The sequence below is a fragment of the Sceloporus undulatus genome, chromosome 2 (assembly GCF_019175285.1).
Source record: "Sceloporus undulatus isolate JIND9_A2432 ecotype Alabama chromosome 2, SceUnd_v1.1, whole genome shotgun sequence".
Taxonomy (NCBI): Eukaryota; Metazoa; Chordata; class Lepidosauria; order Squamata; family Phrynosomatidae; genus Sceloporus; species Sceloporus undulatus.
In genome coordinates, this window is record NC_056523.1 from 64,726,742 (window position 1) to 64,754,405 (window position 27,664).

The 27,664-nt window shown below is 41.2% G+C and overlaps 2 protein-coding genes across 2 annotated transcripts in view; both read right to left on the reverse strand.

Moving 5' to 3' along the window:
* LOC121923515 (haloacid dehalogenase-like hydrolase domain-containing 5) overlaps positions 1–2,623 on the reverse strand; it is a 30,832-nt gene extending 28,209 nt beyond the window's left edge. Inside the window, exon 1 of the mRNA XM_042453997.1 lies at positions 2,482–2,623. The gene's annotated coding sequence lies outside the window, so the exon portion shown is untranslated. The remainder of the gene's footprint in view (positions 1–2,481) is intronic.
* Positions 2,624–4,815: 2,192 nt separating this feature from the next.
* On the reverse strand, positions 4,816–27,664 carry ISY1 (ISY1 splicing factor homolog). Its single transcript, XM_042454731.1, has 11 exons — positions 27,429–27,664; positions 24,457–24,479; positions 24,161–24,212; positions 21,328–21,393; positions 20,234–20,276; positions 19,014–19,126; positions 18,389–18,506; positions 17,476–17,598; positions 8,488–8,600; positions 7,501–7,587; positions 4,816–5,612 (listed from the first exon to the last, which is right to left on the reverse strand). The coding sequence occupies exons 1-11, from the start codon at positions 27,429–27,431 to the stop codon at positions 5,505–5,507; spliced, it is 849 nt and encodes a 282-aa protein (XP_042310665.1). The 5' UTR covers positions 27,432–27,664; the 3' UTR covers positions 4,816–5,504.

Sequence of the window (27,664 nt, forward strand, 5' to 3'; positions counted from 1 at the left end):
CCAGACAGATACCCAAGTTTTCCACACTGAAAGAGGCTACAACAACCACCACCATTAATGGGACAACAAGGGGATCAGGTGCAATGAAGTTGCGGTACATGGTACCCCGGGTTACGAAAGTAATTCGTTCCGCCGCCGCCGCGTTCGTAACCCGAAATGCTTCGTAAGCCGAAAAAGCCATAGCGCTAATGGGGAAAAACCGCCCGATTCGTGCGAAATAGCGCCGAAAAGCACCAAAATTTTTTTGTAACCCGAAAAAAACCTTCGTAACCCGGAACAGTTTTTTCCTATTGATTTTTTTCGTAACCCGGAATTTCGTAAGGCGGCGCATTCGTATCCCGGGGTACCACTGTACTTAGAATCACAGAGTTTGAACAGACCACAACGGCCATCCATCCAATCCCCTGCCATGCAGGAACTCACAATCATGCATCCCATGGCCATCCAGCACCTGTTTAAAAAGCCTCCAAAGAAGGAGACTCTTGCATCCATGGCTCCATGCCTTATTCTCTGGAGCAGCTGAAAACAGCTGCTCCCTCCTCAATATGACATCCTTTCAATATTTAAACAGGGCTATCGTATAACCTCGTAACCTCTCTTCTCCAGGCTAAACATCCCCAGCTCCCTAAGTCGTTCCCATAAGGGCATGGTTACCAGACCTCAACCATTTTAACTTGCCCCTTTGGACACGCTCCAGTTTCTCAATGTCCTTTTTGAATTGTGGTGCCCAGAACTGGATATAGTGGCACTATTACTTCTCTTGATCTAGACACTAACTTCTATTTGATGCAGCCTAAAATCGCATTGGCCTTTTTTTAGCTGCGGCATCACACTGCTGACTCATTATAACTATATTTCAGAGAAAGGACCTGGCAACACCACCTCTGAGTAGTTATTGCTTGCCTAAGAAAGCCACAAAATCCATAGGGTTGTCATAAACTGACAGGGGACTTCAAGGTACTCACACACAAATATACAGATGCTGCAAAACACCACCACTGCTCCCATTTTCTCAATTCCCCACAGTCAAGGCTGCATCTACACGGGGGGGGAAATAACCCTGTTTGGCCCCACTTTAACTTGTTGTCTGGCTCTTTGCTATGGAATTCTGGGAGTTGGAGTTTGTTGTGGGGCTCCGCTGGGCACAACAAACTCCAACTCCCAGAATCCATAGCCTTGAGCCAGAAAGGTTTAAAGTGGGGCCAAACCGGGTTATTCTCCAGTGTAGATGCAGCCACAGTCTCAATCGTAATATTTTTTTAGAGATCCCCATTTTAAAGGGTGTAAAAAACAGAAGCAAAGAATGAAAACAGAAAGGGCGAAGATGTTGTTTTTCTTAAGTGGGGGCCTCTGTGTCACAGGAACAGATTCTACAAGCCCCTCTTGCTTTCAAAAGGTTGCACTCCTGAATTCCCAGGGAGGGTGGAGAAAGACAAGCCCAGGCATCAAAACAAATGCGAAGCAGCAGAGCATGGGATGGAAGGGATTTGCTCGGAGCATAGCGTTAGGAGGTGGAGAAAACAGCCACTTTTTTTTCCCTTCCTTCCTTCCTTCCTTGCCTTTTTCTCTTTATTTCCTCTGCTCTCGTCTCTTTCTTCCCCTCTTTTTTCTTCCCTCTTTATTTCTTTCCTCTTTGGCTCCTCTTTCCTTCTCTTTTCTTTGTTCTTCTTTGTCTCTCTTCATCTTTTTCTTCTTTCTCTCTCTCTCTTTATTTTTTCTTTCCTTTCCTTCCCTCCTTCTTTCTTCTCTTCTCTTCTCTCTTTCTCTTCTCTCTCTCTTTCCACATTCTTCCTCTCTCCTTCTTCCTCTTTCCTCGTCTCTCCTTTTCTCTCCTCCCTCTTTCTTTTCTGTCTTTCCCTTTTTCTCTTTCCTTCTCTCTCATTCCTTCCTTCCTTCCTCTTGCTCTCCCTTCTTTCTTCTCTTACCTTCCTTCCTCCTTGTTTCCTTCAAGAAAGTCTGATCCCCCCCCTCACAGCCGTCTAACCAACCCAGAAAATCTCCTTCTCTCATTCCTTCCTTTCCTTCCTCTCCTTCTCTCCTTCTTTCTCTTGCTCTTTTTTTTCCGTCTCTTTCTTTCCTTCCTCTCCCTTTACTTTCTTCTTTCCTCTCCCTGTGAAAGAAACTTACCCTTCATTCCGTCTAAACAATCCCAGGAAATCTCCGTCTCTCTCTCTCGTCTCCTTCCTTCTTTCTCTTCCCTTCCTTCCTTCCCTGTTTTCTTTACTTCCTTTTCTCTCTCTTCAGAGAAAAACTCACATCTCCTCACTCCATCTTCAGAGAACCTCCTTCCTCATGTCTTCTTTTCTCTTTTATTTCCTTCCCTCTTTCTCTGTCCTGTGTGCCCCTTCCTTCCTTCCTTCCTTCCTTCCTTCCTAGAAACTCAAGCCCCCTCACTCTATCAACCAACCCAGGAAACCACTTTCTCTTTCTTTCTTTCTTTCCTTCCTTCCTTCCTTCCTTCCTTCCTGGCCCCTTCCTTACCTGAGGAGGGCCGGGGTCCCCCTTCCCGAAGCGGCGCTGCAGAGCCCTCCCAGCCCCGGGGGCCTCGGAGGAAGCTCCGGCGGAGCAGCCACCCCACGGAACACATGCCGCCCCCTCCGTCCCTCCGGCCTCCTCCTCCTCCTCCGCCCCGCCGCCGGCTTCCCCCTAAATCCCGGCCTCCCCCCCCCCCCGCCCCCAACGCTGCCCCGAAAAGCGGAGCCCTGGGCCTGGCTTGGCCTCCGCTTCCGCCCTTGACGCCCTGAAAAAGCCGAGAGAGAGAGATTTGGTCATGTCCTAAATCTTGACCTCCATTTTGAGGTGTGCCTTGTTCTCTGAGGAGATGACACTTGGTCACCTTGGCCTTTGAAGGACAAGCCATGGTACTCCTTATGACTGGATCTCTTAGATCTTTCAGATCCCTCACACTAGATCTTTAGATCCCCTCACACTGTGCCTCTGGCATCCCACCACTTGGCATCAATAATGTCATGACACAATTTTCCCCCTTTCTTAACTTAAATAGTTTGAGGCTTCTCTTCCCTCAGAACTCTCTCTCCCACACGAAATGCACCGGGGCGCGGAAGTGTCTCCAATAATAAAGAGTTTTTAATGTTCTTGGTAGCATGTTTTTGGATGTCATATATAATATAAAGCAACTTGAGGCCATTCCTTCGTGAACAAGAAGAAAATAACTTTTATTTACAAGCAGAATTTATGACAGCAGTTGGTTCTCAAGGCTTCTTCTCTAAACACCAGCCTCAATAAACCAGCTATTTATGTCACAAATAACATAACACACTCCTCTAATATTACTGGACTTCCTTTGCCCTTTTCACATCTTTCTTCCCTTACATAGGAATCTGAACCCCATTAAGGCTAAACTCTTCACTGCACCTCTGACAGTCCTAACTGCTCTCAGTATCTATCTATCTGGCCAAGGCCAGGGTGACCAGGTGTCCTTAATCCCTCAAAGGAGGACAAGGCAAACATCGAAATAGAGGACATTCAAGGATCAAAACACTCATATAAATATACATTCATTTCATAATCCTACAATTTCATAGGATGGAGACATGACAGTTAAAGCAGTGCCGAACTGCATTAATTCTGCAGTGCAGATGCAGCTTCTAGTCTATGTCACTAGACACTGTTAGGCCCTTCAACTTCTATTGGCTTCTCCCTGACTCAAGGTACATCTATGCTGTAGAAATAATGCAGTTTTCATCACTTTTACTGCCATGGCTCCATCCTACAGAATCCTGGGATTTGTAGTTTTGCGAGGCACCAGAACTCATTGGCAGAGAAAGCTAAAGACCTTGTAAAACTACAAATCTCAGGTTTCTATAGGATGGAGCTACAGCATAACATTATTTCTACAGTGCAAATGCATCCTGAAAGTTATTTTTTTGTTTGTTTGTTTTAACTTACCTTATATACTCAACTACAGGTCAATGTCTTGTATCAGTCAAGGGCAAGTTTTAGGGCCAAAATTAGGGATGTTGATATGACTTGAGGGTAAGGGGCACATCTGGGCTGAGGAACAGGAAGGAAGGGAAACATTTGCCTCCCCCAAGCCTTTCCTCAGCCTGGCTGTCCCTTTGGAGGACACCTATTACAGTACTGACCTGTGTATACATCGACCCAGTTTTTTGGGTAAATGTTTGGTCATAAATTTCTCAATTTACAGTATATAAATTGAGTATATACAGTATACCCAGCAGATTAACTGTGATATGACTGTATTCTATTTCTTCAATGATTCTATTAGTTTCTGAGTACTAAACAGTTTGCAGAGAGGCTGATTTTATTTGCATTTTACAAATGTTATGTGCTTGATATCTTTGTTCCCTATTACAGTTGCTAGGAAACTTTTAACTACCAGTAATTGCTTTGTAACTAGCAGACACACACGCCTGCCTAAGCTTGTTTGTGCTAGGGTTAAGCAACACCAGAAAAGTAGGTTACAGTTTGTAAAATACACGTCTTGTTTATGAATTAGACTAATCCAATCTTACATATGGGAACTGCCCTGAAATATTATTCTTGCCAAAAGTGGCCCGTAAAATGTGTGCCAGCTTTGTCTGCAAAATAATTCTTCCATGTGGTTTTTATATATACAGTAGTACTTTAAATTTCATCTCATCATCTTGCTGCTACTGATTAGGACATCCTGATTTTTTTAATGTTTAGTTCATTGGGACTCTTTTTTCCTTTGCTCCTGCCACTCACATGATAAAGGAGACTGAGGGAACTGATAAGCTGAAGTCTTTTGACTCATTTGGAAAAGAAAAATACTTCCTTTTAAGCCACAGCAAAGACAATGAACAAGCACATTTACATGAAAAGTTTTTTTAATGAAAATTTGAGTATTATCCAAAAAACAAAACAAAACAAAACCAAAAAAACATCCTTTCCCTTTGTATTTACAATATTACTTGCTGAAATATCCAGCACTTCACAAACCCAACCAAGAGAGAACTGACATACAGAGCATGCTCCTTAAAAGTAATTCAGTAATACAGGGCATTTCAGGTCTTTTGCAAAGTCAAAACAAGACAGTATAGTAGCTTCAGTATTTCTACCCCGTACAGTAGCAATAAAAATTGCCTTCCAATTCCCTTCCAAATGTATAGGCAGGAGGCCAATTCTGCTAAACCCCACTGACATAAACTGAAGAAGTATATGATATTTTTACTTTCTAATTTAGCAATAGGCATCACAGCAGAAATGGCTACAGAACATAGAAATTAGACAAAAATGAAAGTAGTGAGAGAAAGCCAGCTTGAAGACAAACCAGATAGTCATTTAGAATTTAAGTACAAAAGCAGAAAATAGAAGAAATTTCATGATTTGGATACAGTAAATATGTTTGGCGGCGGAGGGGGGGGAATCGCCCTTCTTTTTAATCATTTGCAAAAGCTACACTATTTCTGTAGAACCAAAGTACTTTAAAAGCAGCTCCTCCCAGATACTTGTCTGTTGCTTTAGGATGGATTATAAAAAGAAAAGTGTCCCAAGATATTCTAGAGTCCAAGAAGCCTTTTAGCCTCTTCACTTTGCGCCATAAGAGCTTCACTGGCATATTTCTGAAGCAGTTCCATCTTCTTCCTTCGGACAAGAGCTTCCTCGATCTGTACATTGAGAAGAACATTGGATCTTGAGAAACACTGAAACTTTACTTGAGAAACACTGAAACTTTACAACATCATTTGTAATTTCTGACTAGGTCAAGAAAGAAAGCACTCTAAGAATGAAGTGTCTAATATAACAAGGTGTCAAAAATTATAGCCTGGTATTCAGCTCACTATTTGTAAGTCACTGCCTTTTTGTTTGGCATGGCACTGTCACAATTTCCAGAAACCAATGTACAAATTACTAACTATGAATCTCTTTAAATATAATTGTCCCTTTGTATCCGTGGAGGATACAGGATAAAGGTTCTGGACCGACACCCTCAGATAACAAAAAACTTGGGACCATAAGTCCAATTGTTTCCTATGGCAGCACAACATGTGTACTGCTGCTAGCACAGCCGCATGCACGCACCTCCATTAAAAACAATGGGGCTTGCCATCTGCGGAGCTCAAATCTGCAGATGGCAAGCCTGCAGATAAGAAGAGTCCACTGTACTCAGGAATAAACTTTTTAACTTAGGTTGTGGGCAAAGATGTTATGCCATTAGAAAACAACAATTCTCATTTTAAATACCCTGAACTGATATAGAACTCTGAGCTTATTCCAAAAACTCAAGATAAATAGCAATTCATAATAATCCTTAAGATATATAAGTCAGCTACAACGACTTCATTCAGACATAACTATGGTTTTGTGTTATGAACAAGAGCTGCAGTGATCTTCAGTCTTCCCCCATCTTAGAGGCAAAGAGAGATTTGGAAGCTTCCAGTTCCACACTTTATTAAACTTTATTAAAGGTTGAGCTTAGTAAGTGGTGGCAAGTGTGGCCCTCCATATGTTTTTGGGTTGCAAGTCTCAGCAGCCCTAGCCAAAATAACCAGTGATGAAAAACAACATTTAGAGGGCCTCTTGACTTTCACCATTTAATAATTATGTTTTTTTAAACATAAACACATTGGACATCCAATTGTAGTTAGTGAAAAAATGTAACTTCCATTCCTTCCAACAGCAAACATCAATTTGGCAACAAACCAGAACTGGAAGTTCTAAGTTCCCATGTGTGAGGGGGAAGAAAGATCACAGTCCCAAGGCCATTCTTGCAATGCTTAAACTATGGTTTGGAACAGCTTTGTCTGACCAACCCCTGCATAGTTCTCAAAGTGTGAGATGACTTTGCTGAAGTGAAAGCAATTTTTGAACTGTAGTTTCAGTTTAGCTATACCACAATCATTTCCTTCAGTTCTTTCCTTGCATCAGTTCCTTAGTAGCAACTTCAGCGCTTATTATCAAGTGCTTTCTCGTCTTCAAATCATTTGACAGTACCTTCTTTTCTAGCTTGGCATGAAAAGCTCTTCTATTTTTCACTGCTCACAAGAGTCAGAAGCCTCAAGCCCTCAGGCCGAATTTGAACCTTCTAGTATCCCAGTTTGGTCTCAGGGCTCCCGAGTTGACCATAACTCCTCAGCTATGACCACTCATTTAATGGTGTCCCAGGATTTGTACTGATTTTTTCCCACATTCTGAAAGTTGGAATGTCTCTCCTAAGATTTTGTCACTGACAGCACAAGCTTTAAATTAACATATGCTCATATTTTGGGTTCAATGCTTTTGTCTTTGGTCCCAATGCAGCCCCCATGAACGTTTCTGAAATCAAATTCTGCTGTGTGGCTAGAAGAGAATTCCCACTATTGCCTTCCCTATTTCTCTTTTTGAACACACTCACTCACACACAGACACAGACACAAATATCTGGAACTGAAGGCTCTAGCCTAAAACATCTACCACAATAAATCTGGTACCTTTTTATATAAGGTTCCTTTTTTTTGCTACAGAAGACTAAAGCAGCTCTGAGCAGTAACTGTTCATCTTTTGTTTATTACTTACCTCCTGTTGTGAAGGCACTGGGACATGAGCAATAAATTTCTGCTGGCTGTCTTCACCTTCCTTTTCCTTTCCATTCTCTTCATCAGACTAAAAGATATTCAGAACATATTGATTCACTGTAATGTTTGCCTCAGTATATTCCAAGAACTGAACCACACAAAAAGCAAGTAATGTGGCTGCATACATTCCTATGTTTTTGTACAGTATGTACCACCTCAATTTTTAAAGCAAGCTTGATCACATTCCGTTCTAAGAAGCTTCTATATGCCTCTGACATATGGGAGCCTGATCACTGACATTTGAGCAACTGTAAGAATACCAGTATTCAGAGTGGGAAACAGGTAAATATTTAACACTGGTATTACCTTTACCAATAAACTCCCATCACTAGTCCCAGCTTCTGACAATCTAGGCAGTCTTGGCAAGGGAAAATCTTTACCTTTACCAATAAGGTAAAGGTAAAGGTAAAGATTTTCCCTTGCCAAGATTGTCTAGATTGTCAGAAGCTGGGACTAGTGATGGGAGTTTATTCTGTAACACAGCACCTGGGCCTCAAACTGCCAACCTGCTAATCTTGCAATTGATAGAGTCAGTGTTGTAACCTCTGAGCCACAGCCAATATAAATAAATTTTAAAATATATATTTATATATATTACCATGGCTAGTGTAGGCGGAAGGGAAGTAACTAAATGGTATACATTATGTACATTAAAGGTGGGGAAAGTGCTGGCTCCCAGAAGTTGTTAGAATACAAACAGAACACAGATAATGGTGAGGACTGATGGGAGTTGCAGTCCTACAAAAACCTGAATGGTCACATGTTCCCCATCCATGACTGATATGAAAACAATGAAATGTCCAAGACTATCAAAGTGTGCAAGCAGGTATGCTACTCTAAATTTTACTATTAGTGAATTCTTTAACATTCATGATACACTATTATTAGCAGGTCTTTTGAATGTAGGATTAGTACTTGTTTAAAATACCTCATCATCATTTACTGCATAGATGTTTACTTCCTCCTCTTCTTCTTCCTTATCACCTCTTGCAAGTCGCGCTTCTCGCTCTACTTTCCACTTCTCCACTGCTTCCGAAATAACTGGGATAGTAAAATAACAGAATATTTAAGAATTGCAACAAATACATTAAACTCCTAAGACTTGATGTGACTATATATTTTTACGTATTTTTGAAACACAATGACAACAAGGTCCTCCAAAGGGTTTTAATCTTAAAAATTAAGATGGTAGAAAGTATCAATTCTTGCAGTTTTGAGATCTCTTAGGATGCATCTACACTAGAGAATTAATGCAGTTAGACACCACTTTAACTGCCATGGCTCTATGCTATGAAATTCTGCGATTTGTAGTTTTGTTAAAGGTTTATCCTCCTTCTCTGTTTGAAAAATCTGGTGCCACAACAAACTACAAATCCCAGGATTCCATGGGATGGAGCCTTGACAGTTAAAGGTGTGTCAAACTTCATTAATGCTGCAGTGTGGAAGCAGCCTTAGATGTATGTTTTTACTTGCAGAAGTAAAACTGATTCTTCTGGGAAGGATATGATAAAGCTACAGAAGGCACTCTGAAGAATACAACCAGGGAAACATTATAACAATCCTATAAAATGTTTTGGCAACATACACAGTTACATATTGTTATCTTAACCAAGAGCTGCTTCTAAGGCTAAGACAGGCCCATTGCAGGGAGAGTTTCAAGCAAAAAATGCCTTGATTGATGTAAAATGTTCAAAAACCTATTCCAGCATACAGCCCATTTTATATAAAATCAAACTGTGGCCTGTTACAGACAGCCAAAATAAAGCTGCTTCGAGTCACAGTGGAGGTATGGTGTTTCAATGATGCATGCGTCCTAAGAGTCCAGAAGTTGCACCAAAGCCATATTCCAGACTGGATCGTGGCTTTGGTGCGGCTTCTGGACTCTTAGGACACATGCATCATTGAAACACCATACCTCCACTGTGACTCAAAGCAGCTTTATTTTGGCTGTCTGTAACAGGCCAATGTAAGACAGAGTGAGGATTTAAAAGTGTTTAGTGTTGTTCCCTATTCATTAGGTCATTTTATTGGCTGACCATTAAGGTCTAGTGATTAAATTCTACTATGCAACTCTATCTAGAACTTTCAACTATATTCGCTCTTAGGTAATTGCAAGCAATTTGGCCTATTTCAGCTTCTTTCTAAATCACTTAGGACTGTACTACTGAGTATATATTTTGATCTAAGAAGTCATGTGAACCCCACAGTGCATTGCTTTCTCCAGGTAACCATTTTTCTCCTATTCTTTTTTGTCTTTTACCCAGAGCTATGATTCTACTGATAACAAGTGCTATGCTAAGAGTTAAGAAAATACTATTAAAAGTAAACTTCTGTTCAGATAACTGTACCAGGTTATGAGCTGTGACATCTATTCATAAAAGCCTGATTCTTTATTGGTTTATAAAGTTTCTGTGTTGGTTAAATGTCTGGATTATTTTCAAAATCTCTTCTGAAGGTGAGATTAGAATCATAGAATCATAAAAGCATAAAGTTGGAAGAGACCTCAAGGGCCATCCAGTCCAACCCCCTGCCATGCAGGGACTCTCAATCAAAGCATTCCCAACAGATGGTCATCCAGCCTCTGTTTAAAGACCTCTAAGGAAGGAGACTCCACTACACTCCCAGGAAGGAGTCTGTTCCACTGTCGAACAGCCCTTACTGTGAGGAAGTTCCTCCTAATGTTGAGGTGGAATCTCTTTTCCTGGAGCTTGCATCCATTGCTCCGGGTCCTGTTCTCTGGAGCAGCAGAAAACAAGCTTGCTCCTTCCTCAATATGACATCCCTTCAAGTATTTAAATAGGGCTATCATATCACCTCTTAACCTTCTCTTCTACAGGCTAAACATCCCCAGCTCCCTAAGTCGTTCCTCATAGGACATGGTTTCCAGACCCTTCACCATTTTAGGGAACAACTTAATGCTGTGGATATAGTATAGCTTGATTTCAGTAAGGCTTTTGACAGGGTGCCCCATGTCATTCTTGCAAACAAGCTAATGAATGGTGTGAAGCTGTGTGAAGCTTGTTATTCTTGTGTGTCAAGTAGTTTCCAACTTATAGCAACCCTCAAGTTTCTTCAGAGGCGGTTTGCCACTGCTATTCTCCAAGGTTGGGAGAGTGTGACCCCCCCAGTATCACCCAGTGGATTTCATGGATGAACGGGGATTCCAACCAGAGTCATAGTCCAATGCTCAAACCACTACAGAACACTGGCTCTCCTGTGTGAAGCTACATACCAACAGTAAGTACTTGGACAATACAAGAGAATGAACTGTTGCAGGCAATTTCCATGGGCTGGAGTTGATTCAACAAATGGACAATGTGTCCAGGAAAGCTGACAAATTTATATTTCAAGAGAAAAGAGGGTTTAAAAAAATAGTGAAACTCAGTGATGAACAAGCTGTAAGAGGCCACTTGCACAAATCAGGATTCCCAGCCAAGCTCTGAATCCTGTTAAACAAGTTATTTTCTGTGCCTTGTAAAATGCTCTCATTTTTTTCATGACTGGTGTGTCTCTTTATCCTTTTATGTAAAGCCCATTTTATTTGACCTATATCTTGTTTAAAGAGTAAACAGGAAAATGAAGGAGATGAAATTGATAATGCATTGGGAAGCTGTAAGCCTACCATTCAAAATCTCCACAAAGGAACAACAGGCTTGAATCCTGTTCATTCACTATGCTAGCAGTCACACTTTTTCCAAGGTCACACTGTGACAGCAAAGAGAGGTAGACAAAATCTCCAGGTTCCAAGCACCCACTTTTCCGTGCCTTTTCTTCTTCACACCTACTGCACTTTTGGCCTTTTTACCCCTGCTGTGACCATCTATGCTAGTGCAGTTATACTGACAAAGTGCACAAACAGAATCATAACCCTAACTTTTAGCAGTGTAGGTCCTTAAAGAAATTTAAGGATATGTTTTAATTGATAATTCAAGAGATTAACAACAGAAGTTCTGTCGCTTTCTTCAACTTGAGGTAGGTCACTCCTAGACAAAAATACCCTCTTTATAATCTGTTTCTTTACCTCTTCGAGTGGGTACTGCAATTCTTTTGTGACTAAGCGATGATGGCCAACTCTTTTAATTGTAAGCTAATGTGAATGCAGTTTGCAGCTTTTTCTATGGTAATCTCCTTATGAAATAGAACCAACCAACTAAAATTTTAGTTCCCTGATCAGAGGCAGATTTCAGAATTCCAGAAGCTGGGTAGCAAGTAGACAGAATGTGGGCAAACAAGCAGAGGTTAGTGCAAATATTCAAAATATATAGCCAAGGAACATTTTGTGTAAGTGCAAAAGGGACTGTATGTGTGTCCATTCTTGCATGAAACTCAGCAAAAGACCAGGATCCATATGTCTTACCACTGGATCAAGAAATCAATGCTATTGAAGATAATGCTAACAACCAGCCATGTGTAAAACATTTTCCAACCTCCCAGCTTTTATGATGGCTGCACTACTAAAATTTTCTAATAAATCTAATTTTTCTATAACGCCTGAAGGAGAAGGGGACAGTACAAACATCACAACTCATTTTTCTATCCTTTAAATGTAGGTAAGTGCTCACATTTAGCAGGTGATCCTATTGAAACATCAGCTGATCTCTGGAATAGGGAAATGGCCAAGGTGCTGGACACCATTGCCCCTAAGTATCCTCTCCCAAGAAGTGGAGTCAGGCAAGCTCCTGGGTTCATTAGCTGGCAGTGATTGAGTGGGACAGAGATTAGATCAATGATGGCCAAAGACTCAGAGCAAGCCTGGCTGACAGGGTAGAAGTCATTGGAATGCCTATACTGTGGCGATAGTGGCAATGAAGAAACTATACTTCTCTGCCATCATTGTGTCTGCACAGTGTCATCCAGCAGAGCTCTTCCAGGTGGTCAGGTGCCTTTTACACTATCACTCACAAGAAGAAAATAAAGACTACAGTACTTGACAGCCTATTGTGATGCATTTGCAAGAGTCGCTCTAACTTGGATGCTGTAGTGGAGACAGGTCCTGTGGATGTAATCTTGGCACCTGCTTGTCCTGTATTACTGATATGTTTCAGTTTGTGCAGACTGAGGATGTGGGTAGGATCCTTGGAGAGGTGAGAGCCGCCACATATGTACTAGATCCTTGCCACTGCTAGCTTCTGAAAGCAGCTAGAGGGGGACTGGCTGAGTAGGTAAGGGGAGTGCTGAATGCCTCACTGCAGCAGGGGAAGTTTCCATCCTGCCTGAAAAGAATAATTATTGGCCAGTCTTTAATATACAGTGCGCCCTTCTTTTACATGGGGATCTGTTCTGGGAAAAAAAAAACCCACATAAAAGACATTGCGCATATGCCTGAGCCCCATTACAAGTAATGGGGCTTGTGCCCATGGCAGTGCAGTGGCGTGCATGCGCCATGGACACATGCACCATTGTTCCTTCCGGTGCATGGCACTGCTTTTTCCAGCACTGCTTTCAGCGTATGACGCAGGCGCACTGTACAATTTTTGTGCAAGGTTCTCAAGCATGTGGAGGCCTCCCAGCTCCAGGAGTTTCTGGATGAGATGGAATATCTAGAAACATATCAATTTGGCTTCAGGCCTAGTATAGGATGGAGAATGAAACTTAATCCAGACAAGACAGAGGTACTCCTGGTTAGTCGAAAGGCAGATCAAGGAATAGAGATTCCACCTCTGCTGGATGGGGTTTACACTCCCCTGAAATTCCAAGCTTGTAGCTTGGGTGTTCTCCTAGACTCAACTCTGAGCCTGGATGCCCAGGTTTCAGCAGTGTCCAGGAGTGCATTTGCAACTGTTAAAAATAATGTGCCAGTTGCACCAGTTCCTTGGGATGTCAGATCTGGTTTACAGTGACACATGCCTTGATTATATCCCATTTGGACTACTGTAATGCACTCTACATGGGGCTACCTTTGGAAATTGTTCAGAAACTTCAATGGATCCAGAATGCTGCCTCCAAAATGCTGACCAGGGACATATAACTCCCTTATTAAAACAGCTTCAGTAGCTACTGTTTTTTTTCCAGGAACAATTCAAATATTGATTATAACTTATAAAGTCATACATGACTAAGGCTCAGACTGTTTGAAAGATCATGTATGAACCTGCCAGAACTCTAAAATTCTCAGGAGAAAGCTTTCTCTCGGTCCCACCACCATCACAGGCTTGCTTGCTGAGGTTACGAGATCCTTCTTAGCAGCTATTCCTACCTTTTGGAACGACTTTCCACAGGAGGCTAGACTGACCCCCTTCCTGCTTGCCTTTCACCAGCAGGAAAAAAACTTTTCTCTTTAAGTAGGTTGTTAATATGTAACTGCACTGAGGGTGGCTCCTTATTGGGATGTTTGTTTTTAGTATGTTTTTAATGATTTTATATTTTTAACTCATTATAGTAATGTGATGTTTTTAGTTGTGTTTTTAAAATTGTACTTTTTAGAAAGCATATTTTGTGAGCTGCCTTCAGTCCAATTTAGGATAAAGGTGGCATATAAATAAAATAAAAAATAAACAAATTCTCCAGGAAATTAATCTGGCTTTGGGGGGAAATGTTTCTGAGGAAACTATGCACTACCACTTCAAAATCCAAGACCAGAGATAAGAAAGGAAAAAAGATGAAGTAACATAAGAAACACTATCCTCAGCTGCCATTTTCCCCAGTACAAATACATCATCTTTATTTATCTCAATTAACAGCTGGGGGAAAAATGTGGTGGGTATCATGAGACATGACCATCATCTTATGCAAATTAACTTGGAAGCAAGAGCCATGTGAATCAATAGAACCTACCTATGAGTGAGTATGCCTAAATTCAGACTACTTTTACATATGAAAAGCCTTAAGCAAAATAAACACAGCTGATAAGATATACAGAATTAAATCTAGTCCTATATGATAATAACTTAGCAGACTTTGGAAACAAGTTGATACCTGGAAGACAGTTGACTCTAGGACTTTTTCCTAGGATATAAAGGAAGGTGAATGATAGAATAATCGAGTTGGAAGAGACCACAGGGGCCATTGAGTCCAACCCCCAGCATAAAGAAATACACAATCAAAGCACTCCCAACAGATGGCCATCCAGCCTCTATTTAAAAAACCCCAAAGGAGGAGACTCCACCACACATCAAAGGAGTGTGTTCCACTGTTGAACAGCTCTTACTATCAGAAAGTTCTTCCTAATGTTTAGGTGGAATCTCTTTTCCTGTAATATAGTCATGGTCTGAGATTAATGGATATATTATCCTTTGGTTTTTGGGAACAAGCATTTCAGAAAAGAAATGATAAATTTACCTGAGGCACTTAGATATTACTTCCAAAACCATGCCCTACCTACAACCCATCTTGGTGTTGGCCAATGGAGGGATATATTTTATACAAATATTTAAGCAATCCTAACCCAAGAAGTCCCTACAAATTAGCCATTTATCAACCTTTCTCCTAAATTAGGCCTCAAAGGACAGAAAGCCAGCTAACCCAAGTCTCATTATGCCCATCCTCCAAAGCCCATGCACCAAGTAATGCAGTATGCCAGTAAAATGCTTGAAGAAACAAATCCTAAACTGTTCTGAACATAATCCAGTTACAAACGAATCATTAGTGTATTCATTTATGAAAGGCATAACCAGTTTTCTGAACTCAATAACCAAAATAGAAGAGCAGTACATTAGTTAAAAGTCCTGGAATTATGACAAGAACATAATGCTGTCAGAGGATAATACTCACTGGCTTACAATGCTTTCATATAATCAACAGCAGCAACTTATTTATTTCCTTTGCATGCCTCATCTAATTTTCATCTCTAACAGACATAAACTAATTTCCTACACACCCATGCACTCATCAGCAGAATAAATGACCATCTGTGCACTGCAGTATAATGACAAAGGAAGAGAATCAAGTAAGTACACTGACAAATTACCATGCATTTTCTGAACTGCACAAAAAAGCAAGCATAATATCATCACCTGACCTTACAGAAAAGTAGTTTGCAGCTCACAATAAAACCAGTAAAATCACAAAGATCTGTTTAGGTTTGCAGATTTAGCCTGACAACATCATAATCCATGGTACTGCAAGAAGTTAAAGGTAAAGGTAGTCCCTTGACATAAATGTCTAGTCGTTACTGACTGTAGGGGACAGTGCTCATCTCCATTTCTAAGAGCCAGTGTTGTCCGAGGACTGCTCTGGCAGTCATGCAGCCAGCATGACTCCACCGAACGCTGTTACCTGAGAAGTGGTAGCCATTTATCTACTTGCATTTGCATGCTTTCAAACTGCTAGGTTGGCAGAAGCTGCTGGTACTCACTTATTTTAGCTAAGAGTGGCTACTGTGAGCAGGTATCTAAAAGACTGTGCGTGTGAGAGAGAGAACATGTTTTAGGCCAAACATCCCACCAGAACCTTAACCTGGGGGAATAGGACATATTCAGTAGTGGAGTACATGCTTTGCAAGCCAAAGGTTTGAGATTTAAGCCTTGGAATCTAAAACTTAGGGAGGGTGAATCAGGTACCAGGTAAAGGAAAGACTTAAAATTTGGACCTCCAGAATAGAAAATACTAGATAAAGTGCACACGTATTGGCCCGACCTGGTAGAATCACAGAATCATAGAGTTGGAAGAGACCACAAGGACCACCCAGTCCAATCCCATGCCATGCAGGAAATCTAAATCAAAGCATCCCTGACAGATGGCCATCCAGCCTCTGTTTAAAGACCTCCAAGGAAGGATACTCCACTACACTCCCAGGGAGTTTGGCGCGTTACAGACTGCCGGATTGCGGCAGTCTGCTGCCGCCGCCGGTTACTACATCCGGGAACCGCAGCAGCCAAACGGCGCGGTTCGCGGACGCAGCAAAGGAGCGCGAAAATCATGCTCCTTCTTGCAGCCCTGAAGAGACGCTGCGAGGCGCTAGTCGCGCACTCACGGCGTCACTTCCGCTGCGCGACGTGCGGACGCAGAGCATCCGTTATGTCAAAATGGCGGCGGCCATGTGGAACGGCTGCCGCCATTTGTTACGGACTCAGTCCGTGCTAGGGTTAGGGGCGTGTGGAAGAGACGCCCCTTTCTAACCCTAGCACGGACTGAGTCCGTCCTAGGGTGCCCGTTTGTAACGGGCCTTTGTTCCACTGTTGAACAGCCCTTTCTGTCAGGAAGTTCCTCCTAATGTTGAGGTGGAATCTCTTCTCCTGGAGCTTGCATCCATTGCTCCAGGTTATAGCCTCTGGAGCAGCAGAAAACAAGCCTACTCCCTCCTCAATATGACATCACTTCAAGTATTTAACCAGGGCTATCATTTTATCTCTTAACCTTCTCTTCTACAGGCTAAATATCCTCAGCTCCCGAAGTCGTTCCTCATAGGGCATGGTTTCCAGACCCTTCACCATTTTAGTCGCCTTCCTTTGGACACGCTCCAGTTTTTCAACATCCTTTTTAAATTGTGGTGCCCAGAACTGGACACAATATTCCAGGTGGGGCCTGACCAGAGCAGAATAGAGTGGAACCATTACTTCTCTTGATCTTGGTCCTCGATTACTTTCTTTTATGTAGGATTCAAAATGGAGCAAAAGCAAGCAGCACTACTGGAGTGCTGAATATGTAGCAGTCAAAACCTGGCTATCATGTAGGTTGTGTTAGTCTGGAAAATCAGTATGCATGCATCTGAAGAAGTAAACTCAAGTCTACAAAAGCTCACACTACCAACTCCTTCCTTTCAGTTAGTCTCAAAAGTACTACAAGATCCCTTTGCTTACTACTAATAAGTAAGAATACACTGACTGACATCATACATAAGCAATATTCAATATTAAATGAGAGGTAGGATCCATTTTTAAAAAAACTGTTTTACTCCTTTATATTACAATAAATAGAAGTTAGGACTTCTATAAAGGATGTTAAAGCAAAGAAACTCTTGGGGTTTACTAATGTATACCTTTCCTTTCATGTTCTTGTTCCAATGGTTCTAGAACACCATCATCCTCATCCCTGTAACCATAGTATTCTGCATCAATAGCTTTCATTAGTTCAGCTCGTGTCTTCCTTGGAGGAGGGAGAGCTGAAGGAATAAATGAAAAGTCATTATCAAAACAGGAAAATGAGGAACAAAGATTACCCTTCTAGAATTTGATGGTCAGGAAAATTCAACTAAGCAGCAACTGGTGCCTGTACCCAAACCACAGGGTAAGGAATCCAAGGGCTATGTGCTGATAATAAATAGCTATTTTTATTTCAGCCTTTCCTCCCTAACTGCACCTCTTCTTATTAGGCAGTTGTTAAAAATATATGCATCTTTGCACCATCATACAAAAATCCCAAAATGTTCCCAATATTATGAATTTTAAAAACTGGGGTTGTGTCAAGAAACATCTGTCAGATCCTGGAGTATTAGGCTTGCTTCACCATATGCTATTTTCTGATTTGTTTCAACAAAAATGAAGAAGACATTATATCTGACAAGTCCAGATTGCTAATGTCTAATCAAGATTAAAATACTGACCCTATACAAATTGTCCTGTGAAATAAAACCCTCAGTTTCAACAGCATATTCATAAAACTTTCATGTTTTTCTTCAGCAGAGACAAACTCAACATTTATATTGCTTCCAATAGCACATGGGATAAGAATGTATATTTTACTCTCTGAAGATAGTTGTGAACATGAAATTAAGACAGTACATATACTGCAAAAACTGAGAAGGGCAGAATATATATTTCCCATTGTGATTTGAAGCATCTCTTCTATTAACAATAAAAATTACATCTCATTAGAGTGGGGCAGAAAATGCAACCATTTTTGTATGGTGAAATTCATACTTGATTTATCTATCCACATGCACATCCACTTACGTTCTTTTTCAAAAAGCTCTCGGACACCTGGTAAATCTTTAGCAGCTCCAAAATATTTATAACCCCTGTTTCCTGGAACTTCTTTTCCTTCATGATCAAGCATTTTGGGACCAATTCTCTTTAAAAATCGGAAAGGAGAGACAAAAAACCACAGTTGTAAGTATTTACTCAACAGAAGTTGTGAATGCCAATGTAGATAAAGCAGAGGGGCAAAAAGGTAGCAAATGTGGTAACAGCGAACAGCAGCAAAAACCATCTCTGTCAGATGAGAAAGGTGACCTAATGGCTCCAAACTGCTTGGAACCTAGCAGGCTAGCTGTCTATGGTGATGGAGGTGGCGTCCTCTGCAATCTGCATTTACTACATACCGCTCCAAGAAGTCTCTTACACTGGCACAAATCACCAACAGAATACCAGTCACAATCAGCATTATATGACTAGGGCAGTATAAAACTAATAGTCTCGTCAAAATTACTCCACTTTTGCAGAGAGGTGACCAATATGAGCATTATATATAACGGACAGCCATTTATTTATGCAACCATTAAGCATTAGTTCACTAGCAATTTATGACAGAAACATCTGCACTTTTCTGCAAGAGCTCTAATTATTATTGCATACTTACTGCATAATCAGGTCCTCCCAGCTCCTTTATTCGGACTTCCCAGTGCCCCTTCTCTCTGAGAAGTTTGTTAATTTCATCATTCAAGTCACGAATTCTGAATTCACCTAAGCCAGCTAGTTTTAAGGAAGATCAAAGAAAGTTTTAAGGTTTTTAGAGGAGGACTCTCTCTAGTCTAAAGTTCTGCAGGACTGAAGGCAATCTATCTTGTTTCATTCCTTTCTGTCAAATCAGTATCTCTCTGCTTTTGGTAAATGGTACTTACACTGATATTAAAAGATGAGTTTTTATACATTCTACAAAGAAATCAAAAGCACACAGCCTAACTATAGCCCAGTTCAGACACTAACAAAGCAGTTGAGTAACGTGCAAAGAACGGCAAATGTGACTTTGGGGTGAAACAGACGGACAAAATAAAGCAACTTCCAGCTGCTTTGAAGACAGGGCATTTATATGACACACACCTCCAAAGCAGGTAAAAACAGAGCAGAAAGAAGCCAGGATACTCCAGCTTAGCTTGAAAATGTGTGTCTTTGCACCTGCATATAAACAGCTTGCTCAGCAAAGCAAAAAACATGAAAGTGTGATAACTCCAATAGATATAACTGCAACATACACAAACCAGACAGTCCAACAGGAGGATATAAGGTGAAATGGGGTAAAGGGGGCATATATGGGGGGGGGGGTCCTCCATGTTTCAATGTATCACTCGCATAACAATGCACTGATGCCCTATACATGCGACTGTGTGGCTGACCACAGGGATGGCCATCCAATGGATTGGCATCTGGGCATACATGGGAGGACATGTTTATGTGACAGTGCATGTGCATGGTTGAGAGGCAAAAAAACTAACAAACCATGGTGCAGCTTGATGCTGTGCATGCAGTCTGGCCATGGATATTCGGCCTGCCTTGGGAGCAGTCAGCAGCCTTTTGACTAGCTTTTTCCTGCTCATTTGCTCTGGCCTCTTGAGAGATGTCTGATATCTCTGACATTGAGAGTATTCAAGTAGCCAAGGTCACCCAGTGAGTTTCCATGGCTAAATCGGAATTGAACCCTGGTCTTCAGAGTCATAGTCCAATGCTTAAACCACTACACCATGCTGGCTCTCACAATATTGTGAGACAAAGCCAAAACAAGGTACACTTTTAAGCAATGTAGATGAAAAGTACATTCTTCAGATGTATGAAAATTGGCATTCTCTTTTATTAAAAACTTACCATTTTGAATTTGTGCTACTTTCTTGGATATTTCACCAATAATCTTAAAAAGAGAGAGAGAGAGATGCATTATGTGACAATTTGTATTTTTACCTCCAGTGACTAGAAACATTTATTTAAAAAGTACATCATAGGATCTCTTGAAACAAATGAGGTTTTGTTAAGATCTGTACAACCAGTCTGCTTTGTCAAAGTATTCTGGTAGAAAAGAGGGAGGAAAAAATTGGGGTGAGAATGGAAGCAAGTAGGTAAAGGCATTTCCCCATTTTCTCTCCCCTTTCCAATTGTCAGTTTAGAGTGTAAGCTCTAAGGACAAAAAAAATAGTCCTTTTTGTACTTGTGTAATACTGCTACTCAACTTGTACCTCAGGGATGAGAACAGCTGTCAAAGAAAATAGGCAGTATGGCTTCATACCATATTAGAAATTTAGTTTTTACAACTTTGTTTTTTAACCTATTTCGCTTTTAATGTGCCAGAACAGCTGCTATATGCAGCCCGTACAAACCTTTAGCAAGATTCAAAGATAATTACTTGAATCCTAATTTCTCTTTTCTGGGTGGCACAGAGCTCACACTGATGGAATGGGGTTTTTCCATCTCCTTCTTTCCTCTGCAATCATTCTTGCCCCTCTTCAAAACCTGTTCCTTAAATCTGAGAATGCCTTAGGAATGGTGTGGGCTGTAATGCAGAATATGATAGAGCTGTAGATGGCGGGGCAAGGTGGCAGAAATCACCCTCCATAGGTGAATGGAAGAAAAAAAAAAATAGGACCCATGCTATTATCTTTTATTTTCTATTTTTTTTATCTTATAGTAAAAAAGAGTATCTGTACCATGTTCTAATTCATATTCCACAAAAGGGCTTTAGCCCATATAAATTAATGTCATAGGAAACTTATACCACTTGTTAATACCCAAGGTGCCACAGGACTTTCTAGTATAACCAACAATTTAACCTTTTCCAAGAGTCTCTCAATCTATAAAGTGGGGTGGTGTTGTTCATTCCACACAACCCCAATGAGACTGCTGTTTTAGAAACCAGGGAGGAATCGGAGTGTTCCTGTGTTTGCCAGATCATATCACACAGCAAATACCTGCCGTCTCCATTTCTCAGCTTTAGGAAGCTCATTACATTCTGATGCAAGAAAAGGCCTTCGCTCCTGTTTGAAAGAAAGAAATGTCATGGTATCACTCTTTCTTCCAATGAATAAACTGTATACAATCTTTATTCACTCAGGCTGGATATACATCCAATGCAATCTGTACTGAAAACCTGCAGTATATCAAACATACACATAAAAGCAAAACATATATTATTTTACAGTATTTAAACTGCGGAATTCACTACCACAAAATGTACTTGGACAATGTGGACAGGCTTAAAAGGAGACGGGACAAACTCCTAGGTGGTGTTATCAGTGGCTTCTTGTCATGGTGGATTTATAGTCTTTCTGGAGGCAGGATGCCTCTGCATATGAAAGGGAGGGAAGAGGAAGCCTTTATGTCTTATTTCTGGGCTCCCCACAAGCATTTGGTTGTCCAGACCAGCTGAAGTGAATACTGGACTAAATGGGCCTTTAGTCTGATCCAGCATGGCTCTCCCTATGTTCTTACAAGCTAAATAAAATGTTCATGCATCCAAATTATAATGAGGCATCACATGCCTGCCCACTAGTACAGCATGGTTATCATGTGCAAGACTCGAGTTGCTCCAAGAACAAAATGATCAATGGTTGATTCTCCAGTAAGACAATTATCAAGGCAATAAAAGGTTAGAGAATCTCTTCAAGTCATGGATGATATGCAAGAGCATATGATTAAGTCTAACAGCTGTATACAAAGGCAACCATCTCAATGCTTAAATGTTTAGCAGAATGTTCTTACTATAAAGGCACATGACTCTGCCCTACTAAAACTTTGCTCGAAGAAATTGTGGCTAGCTCTGGATTACAAGAAGCTATTCCATGTAACCTCTCAGAAGCAGAAACATTTACAGAAGATCAGTCTTTCTTTTCCATGTTTTGATTATGATTCCTCATTACATAACTGCAATGGAAGACATCTGGAAGGCACCAGGTTGGAGAAGACTTCTGTAAATCAACCTAATCTTTGTTTACTTCAGCAATATTTAGTAAACAACATTTGGTTCACATTGTTGTCTTATAGTCAGGGGATCTATACTAGTCACTGGCCTTTTGGGTTTATCCAATGGTGGGCACAGAAATCACATATGCACAAACACAAAATCACAACAAAGCAAAGCAAAGCAAAAGAGGGCACATACTTATGCCTGAACAATATAGAGTACCGTATATACTCATGTATAAATCAACGCCATGTATAAGTCGAGGGCAGGTTTTGGGACCAAAATCAGGGATTTTGATATGACCCCCAGATAAGTCGAGGGTATAATTTGGGTCTCAGTACCCTTCCTTCCCTCCACAGCCTGGCTGTCTCTTTGGGAGACAGCCGAGCTGGGGAGGAAACTTCAGAGCCTAGCGCTCACTCTTCCTCCTCCTCTGCAGCTTGGCTGTCCCTCCGGAGGATACAGGGACTAGGAAAAAGCAGGTAGCAAGCGTTTGCTTCCAGAATTCCCCCCAATCCCAGTGTCCTCCAGCCTCTGCAGGATACTGGGACCAGGGAAAAGCAGGGAGCAAGCATTTGCACCTTGGACTTTTCCCAGCCCAGCTGTTCCTTCAGGAGACAGCCAGGCTGTGGAAGAAAGTTGAGGTGCAAGCCTATTACTGTATTGCCCCGTATATAAGTCTACCCAGGGATTTTTGGGTCAAAAATTTCTTGAGTATATATGGTAACTGAATTCTAATTTTTAAAAATTCCACAGTGTAGATTATCATATTTTATTAAGCTAGCATATGCACAAAGTTACCTGTGCAATACAAGTTTGATCAAATCAAGAAGTCTCTCAATAACCACAGCTATCTAAAATGTTTCCTGGAAGGGTGAATATCTTGCTTATTCCAAAACTGAAAGGCAGTTTCCTAACTTTTATGAAATAGTAAAATATGGTTAATCAGAAAATTCCTGGTTTGGCTGCTGCCAATCATGAAAGGAAGAAGAGCAGAAGCTGCATGTGCAGGCAAGAGGTTTCTTCATGTGTGAGCATGCAAAAATAGTCAAAGTCGACAAAATAATTGCAAAGCCTTTTCTAGCATCAATTTATCAGTATCATTTTCATTAACATCAAGCCCATTTATATCTTTTGCTTCTAAACTGGTGTGTTGACTTCTGTACTCATTCACAAAACTATTTAAGATTAAGTCCTTTCTAGATGATGGCATCCTATTTAACACACAAAGAACACAATAATTATTTTATTTATTTAATATGTATGCCACCTTTCTCCCAGAAGGGGCCCAAGACAGCTCAAGAATATATACACCTGCTTGATTAATCACTCATATCTTTTACCATTATTATACAGTTTGGGACTGTGTGTTGCAATGAGGCAAGGGAAACTTCACCGTAATGCTAGAGCAGGGGTAGGCAACCTGCGGCCCGCGGGCCGGATGCGGCCCGGCAAGGCCTTGGGACCAGCCCCAGCCTGGTCCTGCCGCCGATTGCCACTGGGGCCTTTGGGGGGCAATTGTCTATAGAAGCCTCAGAAACATGCATTTATATTAACATTTTTTTAAAAACCAGCAAATTTTTTTGCGTGTCCTCCATTTTTTTTAAAAAAGTGTCTTCCATTTGAAAATTTTGTCCTACATTTGTCCTAGTTTATTTATATATTTAATTTTTAAAAAAATATTTAATTATTTATTTTTTGGCTTCGGCCCCCCAGTTGTCTGAGGGACAGCAACCCGGCCCCCGGCTCAAAAAGGTTGCCTACCCCTGTGCTAGAGAATGCATTTAAATAGATACAAGGGGTCTTGTGCACCTTACAGACAAACATTTTGCTATAATTACCTTAACTTTTCCTTCTTCCAGTTGAGCTTGGCGAAATCTGGCCAAGGCCGTCCTACAAGGAAAAAAGTTTAGTTTAGAGGTACAGGTAGAGATTAATATAGTGAAACACACCAAGGACCAGGGTCCAAGGGCATATGTCTGTCCCTGGCTTACCACTCCACCAAATGCATCTGAGGAAGTAGACTTTAGTCTACGAAAACTCATGCTGCCAATTTCTTTCTTCCAGTTAGTCTCAAAGATGCTACAAGATCTCTCTACAAGTGATTCTACAGACTAACACGGCTATGGGTACTTACATGGCCTTTTCTGCATTTCGAGCCTAAAAAAAAGAGAGACAAGAAAGGTTTTTTTTCTTCTTTTAAAAACATCTAATAAGTGTAACGTGAAGATTTATGAATGGATAACAACAGAGTGATGACTATTCACCATGGTTGTGGGATCAGATTTACCACTTGGCACACTACATTGTATATAAACTTATTTTGGCAGTTATAGGTTTCTATTCAAAACACCTTTTATCTATCAGCAACCAAGTCCCGAGAGCTTGCAAGGTCTCAGAAGAATTAAAAAAGCAGATGGATTTTTAAAGTTTCTACCAAAAATGAAACAAAAACCATTCCAGCAATGACCATGCATCTAGGTTGCCAAAATTTCAGCAGTTTAAAATGAGTATGTATCCTTGAACGCCATGTTTTACCGTTGGAAGGTTTAAAAGACACATATACCAGAGAGTTTCAACACCATATCCAACTCAAACATATGCTAAAATAGCTTTCTATAGGAACGCATCTGACCATATCTGAAGCATTTAGATACATTCTGAGTTTATTATTTCTGCTAGCAGCCAGTTTAATGCTTTTAATTCTGGCATGGCCAGTAATCCAGCAAAACATGTGATAATTCTAGGGAACTATTTCCCTTTAACTGAGAAAAGGAAACAAAAGCAACAGGGAAATAAACAGAAATGATCAGGAGAAAAGTTCAGCTCAGCATATAGATTTTTCAGACCCTAGGAATGTAATAAATTTGAGGTGCAGTGAACTGCAACAGATCTGCGTTTAACAGAACTTCAGCTGTGAGCTTTTGTCTTGTGTGCCTGTGGCTGAATACTGCTCCCCTGTGGTCTTGGGAGTAGGTTTTGGGACACACATCTGTGTACCAGGGTGCATCTGCACTGCAGAAATATTGCAGTTTCACGCCAATTTAACTGTCATAGTGCTCTCCTACAGAATCCTGTGATTTGTATTTTTGTGAGGCACTCTTTGGCAGAGAAGGTTAAAGACCTTGTGAAACCAATCACAGGATTCTATAGGATGGAGCTACAGCACTTACAGTGGTGTCAAACTGCACCATTTCTACAGTGTAGACGCACCCAGTGAGATGAAACACGCCATGCAGCAGACCAGTGACAGACGTGTTACTGGGGAGACATAATCACAGATCTGTCTGTGTGGGGCCAGGGAACAGCAACAGCTCGCTTAGGACAGTACTAGTGACAGCATATATTTTTGTACCTTTTAGTTGGCCAGAACTGAGTATAACTGTGATGTATAGTTTGGATTTTGTTGTATATCAGCAATGCATGACCCCACAGTAACCGATGAATGTAATTTCTGAATCTAAAGATGTCTTTCTCGTAACGATGTAGGTTTTAAAGAGAAAGTAGAGCCCAAAAAAAATATGGATTCCACCCCCCAGAGCTCTAAATGATGTATTTTGATTTAGCAGGCTTGGTTTAAATATTACAGCATATTGAAATAAATTCAAAGCTTTGTGTGGAAAATATATCATTGGAATACACTCATCCCTCCATATTTGCGGATTTGATTATTCACGGATTTGATTAATTCATTCTCTCTAGGAATATCTAGGTCCTCCAGTGCAACTCTATGGTCAACTTTAACTAAAAGTTGCACTGAAAGACCTAGAGATTCCTAAAGAGAATACTCTATTAGGCATTTGTAGCTCCTGCGGTGCAGTTCTATGGTCAGTGTCTGTTGGATGTTGACCATGGAGTTGCACTGGAGGACCTAGAAGAGATTCCTAGAGAGGTGTCCTCTCAGGTAAAAACATGGTGTTTTTGTTATTTGTGGTTTTTCCATATTCACGAGGGTCTTGTGTCCCTAACCCTAGTGAAGATGGAGGGACAAGTGTATTTCTAATAACATAAAGAGAGCGGCATGTACTTAGCAAACAAAAACGACATCTGGAAGAACCCAATTTTTGTTAAGTTCCCCTCTCTAAAGAGAGATGTACCTGATATGCCAACACTTGTTTTCTTCTGCTCAGTTTTACTCACTCATTCTGTGCCCTGCATATCAACTCCGTTTCAGATTGAGAAAACTGATTCAGAATAACTAGATGAACTAATTGTATTTCACTAAAGGATATATATATATATATATATATATATATATATATATGAATGAGTCTATGGGTACAGACAGCTTCACATTTTAATGCTTCTGACTACCTGTAACTTGTGACTGGCTGACCGAGAAGAGGTTTTGCGTAACAGAAGCCATCTTAGCAGTGCCTTCATCTGTTGTCCTATATTTCTTCTCACCCATTTCTTCTTATCCTAGACAGTGGGCCTTTGATATCTGCTGGGGTTTGGGTCCAGGATCTCTTGTGGATACCAAAATCCATGGATGCTCAAGACCCATCACACACAACTGTAAACTGATTTCCACCAGAGGCATCTTGTGCCAGTTTCAAATGCATCTGATCCTCCAGGAACCAGAGGCTGCCTGCTGCAGGGATTCAGTGTGGGCTACAACCAAGGCTGAGGTCCAAAACACACTGCAGAAATAACCCAGTTTGAGACCGCTTTAACTGCCTTGGCTCAGTGCTAGGGAATTCTGGGAACTGTAGTTTATTAGGGCACCAGAGATCTCTGACAGAGAAGGCTCAGTGTCTCACAAAACACGACAGTCCCCAAAATCCCCTAGCATTGAGCCAGGGCAGTTAAAGCGGTCTCGAACTGGGTTATTTCCGCCGTGTGTTTCGGACCAGGGTTTTACGAGGCCTTTCGCTGGCTCTGCCGAAGAGCGATGCGGATAACTGGCAAAACTACAAATCCCAGGGTCCTGCGGGAAGGAGACCATAGTCGCCAAAGCGGGATGAAACCGCGTTCATTTCTACAGCGAGGCATCCAGAATCAACTAGGGACGGACGAAGGCCCAAGGAAGCGGAGAGGATGATGGGAGTTGTAGTCCAGCCTCTCCATCTCTCTCTCTCTCTCTCTCTGCGTTGGAACCAAACTTACCATGGCGGCTAAAAAAACCGCCGAGGGACACGCCGCTGTATATGATCCCCCTCCGCCGAACCGGAAGCACTTCCTTGGAGGAAGCTGAACCCGGAAGTGAATGGCTTCAAAGGGCTGCGGTCCTCGTGGTTTTTTTAGACACACTTCCGGCTCCCCATCGCCCCTCTTCCTTCTGGCAGGAGAAACAGCCCATTTTGAGACCACGTCGTGGCTCAAGGCTATGGAATTCTGGGAGT

Excerpts from the sequence above, each read along its gene's own strand:
- ISY1 (XM_042454731.1), bottom strand. Across the intron at positions 20,277-21,327 it reads CTGAGAAATGGAGACGGCAG|ATTATTGGTGAAATATCCAA; the intron begins GTATTTGCTGTG and ends TCTCTTTTTAAG. Across the intron at positions 18,507-19,013 it reads TGGGAGGACCTGATTATGCA|AGAATTGGTCCCAAAATGCT; the intron begins GTAAGTATGCAA and ends CGATTTTTAAAG.